The sequence below is a fragment of the Nannospalax galili genome, unplaced genomic scaffold, assembly GCF_000622305.1.
Source record: "Nannospalax galili isolate Female #2095 unplaced genomic scaffold, S.galili_v1.0 scaffold872, whole genome shotgun sequence".
In the NCBI taxonomy this organism is placed as follows: domain Eukaryota; kingdom Metazoa; phylum Chordata; class Mammalia; order Rodentia; family Spalacidae; genus Nannospalax; species Nannospalax galili.
The window spans coordinates 1890479-1894061 of record NW_008332654.1 but is presented as its reverse complement, the minus strand read 5'-3'; the positions used below and the strand labels follow the sequence as shown (position 1 = coordinate 1894061).

Genomic DNA, 3583 nt, shown 5'->3' with positions numbered 1-3583 from the left:
TTGTTGGCCATTTTTAGTTTTTAGTAGTGAGAGATTTATTTATTTATTTATTTATTTATTTATTTATTTATTTATTATTCTTTGAGACAGTCTCCCTATCGTCATGTGAAACAATGCCTACAAGTTTGGTGACTTAGATAAGTAAAAAAGAATTTATCAAAGGCATAAAATAACCAGACAGAATTTATTGAGATAATAGAAGGAAGGGTGAGCTCTTGAGAGGAGATAGTGTAGGGGTTCTTGCCTCTTAAGGGAGTGGGTGTTCTTTTTATAGCAGTTAAGGGGAAAATTACTTGGTCTTATTTAGCGAGTCATTTCACAAGGCCCATATATGTATAATTGGTGGGCTTCTCACTATCTTTAGTATTAAAGTTTACAGTAGAAATTCTCTTTCTGAGACTGGTCATTTACTCAAATCATTTAGGTAAGGTGTGACTGTCAAGCTCTAAATGGTTAAATAAGGCATCATAAGTCACTGTGGACAGGCTCCAAGCAAGCATGGCCTGATTGTAAAAGTGTGGGGATTTGAACTTTTGTCCTTTCACCCATGCATTGCAGGTTGACCTTGAACTTGAAATTAATCATCCTGCCTCAGATTCCCAAGTGATGGGATTGCAGGGGCACTAGTGTAAGAGTTTAGGCAAAACCAACACTCTCCTACTTCCGTCTATACAAATACCCACAAAGGAAAGGAGTGGACATTTTGAGTAAAGGAAATTCCTCACCTTGGGAGAACTAAACAATGAGATTTGGATTTTATCAGAATTAGAAATTATTCTGTTGATAACAATAGCCCCATTTTTTCTCTGAAACTAGGATGTCAGGTAGCTTTAAAATTTTTAAATGTGGAGGAAATGTTTAATTAGTTTTTACATTATGTCAAATGTTTCTATACTCAAACTACTCTCAGCAATTTCTCAGAGACTGACTCAGTTTAAATACTTCCAGCAGAACTCCCACCTCCGTATACAGCCATCGCCAGCCCAGATGCCAGTAGTGTTCCAGTGATCAACTGCCGCGTGTGCCAGTCTCTAATCAACTTGGATGGAAAACTTCACCAGCATGTGGTTAAGTGCACAGTGTGCAATGAAGCTACGGTAAGTAGAAATTTCCATTTAAAAAAATCAGTTATCTGCCATCAGTAATGTTACCAAAGGGCTGTGTGCAAATAGAATGATATTTCTTCATTCCTCCTTCTGTCTTATCGTATGAGGATATCTCTACATGTTTAAGCTAACACACTACAGTATTTTCATATTCAAATATAATGTCCTTTGATTCTTTACTCTCTAGATGAGAATGATCATGGCAGGTTTTTATAATTATCTTCCGTGTCTTCACAATTATCTTCAGTATCTGTCCATTTTGATTTTCACAAAAATAAAATCTACCGAGCTTTAGCACAAATGTGGCCTTTGTCTCTGTTATGTAGAAAGTTATTTGTATTTATTTGATATCCATAGGATGTCAGTATTACTTTTCTGTGATGATAAATTTATTATTGATATCTGAACCAAATTGTGTATTCACAAGTAGTTTAACATTTTATTCCATCTGCTAGATGTTAATGCATCAAAATGTTTTTTAAAAGTGTGAAGGGCAGTTTTAAATAACTGATCAGTGGAATTTTTAGTTTTAGTTTTTTAGTTTTAGTTTTAAGTTTTAGTTTTTAGTTTTAGTTTTAGTTTTAAATAGTAACTAGTAACACATACACTGGCTTAGGTGATCTGTGTGTGTGTGTTCCCACTTGGATAGTTAGTCCTTAAGAAAACTCCAATCTCTTGAAATCTGCAGTTAAAAATTAAATGAATTTTGGTATTTATATTTTTTCTTTATTATTTTTACTTGTTACTTTATGTATATATGAGTGTTGTGCCTGCATATATGTAAACGCATCCATGTTGTACAATGCCCGTGGAAGTCAGAAGAGGGTATCTGATCCCCTGGAACTGGAGTTAAATACAGTTGTTAGTTGCCATGTGGGTGCTGGGACTCAAACCTGGGTCCTCTGAAAGAGCGCTCAGTGCTCTTAACTGATGAACCTTCCCCCCAGCCCCTTGCTATACAGCCCAGGATGACCTAAATCTCAGAATCCTCCTGCCTCAATCTCCTGGAGGTATTGGGACTACAGGAGTGTCATGCAGTGCCTATTGTTTTTTTTATTGAATTTTTGCTATTTTCATGCAATATAATTTGATGGTGTTTAGATTCCCTTCCTCTATTCACATGCCCCCTTACCTCCCACTGCCCAATTTAATGTGCTCTGTTTTATATACATTATGGCCTATGCAGTCTAATTTGCATTCCCAAATGTCTTTCAGTGTGGGTCCATCCTTTGGAACCTGGTTAACCTACCAGGAGCCCATTCTTGAAAGAGATTGTCCCTCCCTCTTTCAGCAGCCATAGGTTGCTGAAAGTTTTTTAGGTTGGATTGTGGTTTCTTATCCACTACCCCATGTCTATGCTGTCATTTTGTGTGGTTTGAGATTGCATGGGACTTATGCATGCTGTCACCATTGCTGTGAGTTCATGCGAGTAATTGAGCAGCTGTCTGGAAAACTCTTTTCCTTGTGATCATTCACTACTTCTGGCTATTACAATCTATCTGCCCTCTTTTCCCAATGATCCTTGAGCCTTGGAAAGCAGAAGTTTGATATAGGTGTTCTATTCAGGGATAAGCACTCTGCAGCCTCTTGTTGTCTACAGAGTGGTCACATTGTGGGTTTCTGTATTAATCATCATCTGGTGCATAAGAAGCTTCTCTGGTGAGAGTTGAGAGATGCATCAGTTTATGGGTCTTTAAGAGTCAGTTTAATACTGTAATTATTTAGCAGAAAACTAGTATTAGGCACTCCCCTATGTCCTGTGATCTGCCTAGCCTCAGGTTTCTAAGACTGATATCAATGTCGGGTAAGGGCTCCATCCTATGAAGTAGACCTTAAATCCAATTAGAGAGTGGTTGTTTACTCCCATAGTATTCATGCCACTATTGCACCTGTGGGCATATCTTGCCAGGCCAATTGTTGTTGTAATTCACAGGATTCATAGCTGGGTAAGGTTGACAATTATTTTTTTCCTTCTTGTAGCATGCATAGCACCTTCCAGCACTATAAAAACTAGCCAATAGAGATGAAGCTCTGACGTCAGCACAGGTTGATTTCTCCTTGTTTGTTCTACAGTTCACGAATGTAGTATCTTCAGCAATAGGGTCTTACCATCCAGTTCTGGTGGGTAAACAAGAGAAGGGGCAGTGGCCCCTCTGTTTGAGGGTCTATGGGACCCCTGCTCAACAGTTTCTATAGAGGGAGTCCATTCCTGCCATTGAAGTTTTATGCTGTTAGTCTATGCTGTCTAGAAGGGGCAGCATACTGTTCTACAGTTCACGAATGTAGTATCTTCAGCAATAGGGTCTTACCATCCAGTTCTGGTGGGTAAACAAGAGAAGGGGCAGTGGCCCCTCTGTTTGAGGGTCTATGGGACCCCTGCTCAACAGTTTCTATAGAGGGAGTCCATTCCTGCCATTGAAGTTTTATGCTGTTAGTCTATGCTGTCTAGAAGGGGCAGCATACCCCCTGTTATAAGG

The 3583-nt window shown here is 38.7% G+C and overlaps 1 protein-coding gene across 2 annotated transcripts in view; it reads left to right on the top strand.

Annotated features, from left to right (window-relative positions):
- Nucleotides 1-3583, top strand: part of Pip4p2 (phosphatidylinositol-4,5-bisphosphate 4-phosphatase 2) — a 63860-nt gene that overhangs the window by 21981 nt on the left and 38296 nt on the right. Inside the window, exon 2 of one of the 2 annotated variants that reach the window (XM_008827622.3) lies at nt 952-1097. In XM_008827622.3, coding sequence (XP_008825844.1) covers nt 952-1097 — 146 coding nt within the window. Of the gene's footprint in view, nt 1-948; nt 1098-3583 lie in introns of both variants that reach the window. The other variant, XM_008827621.3, reaches the window with a different exon arrangement.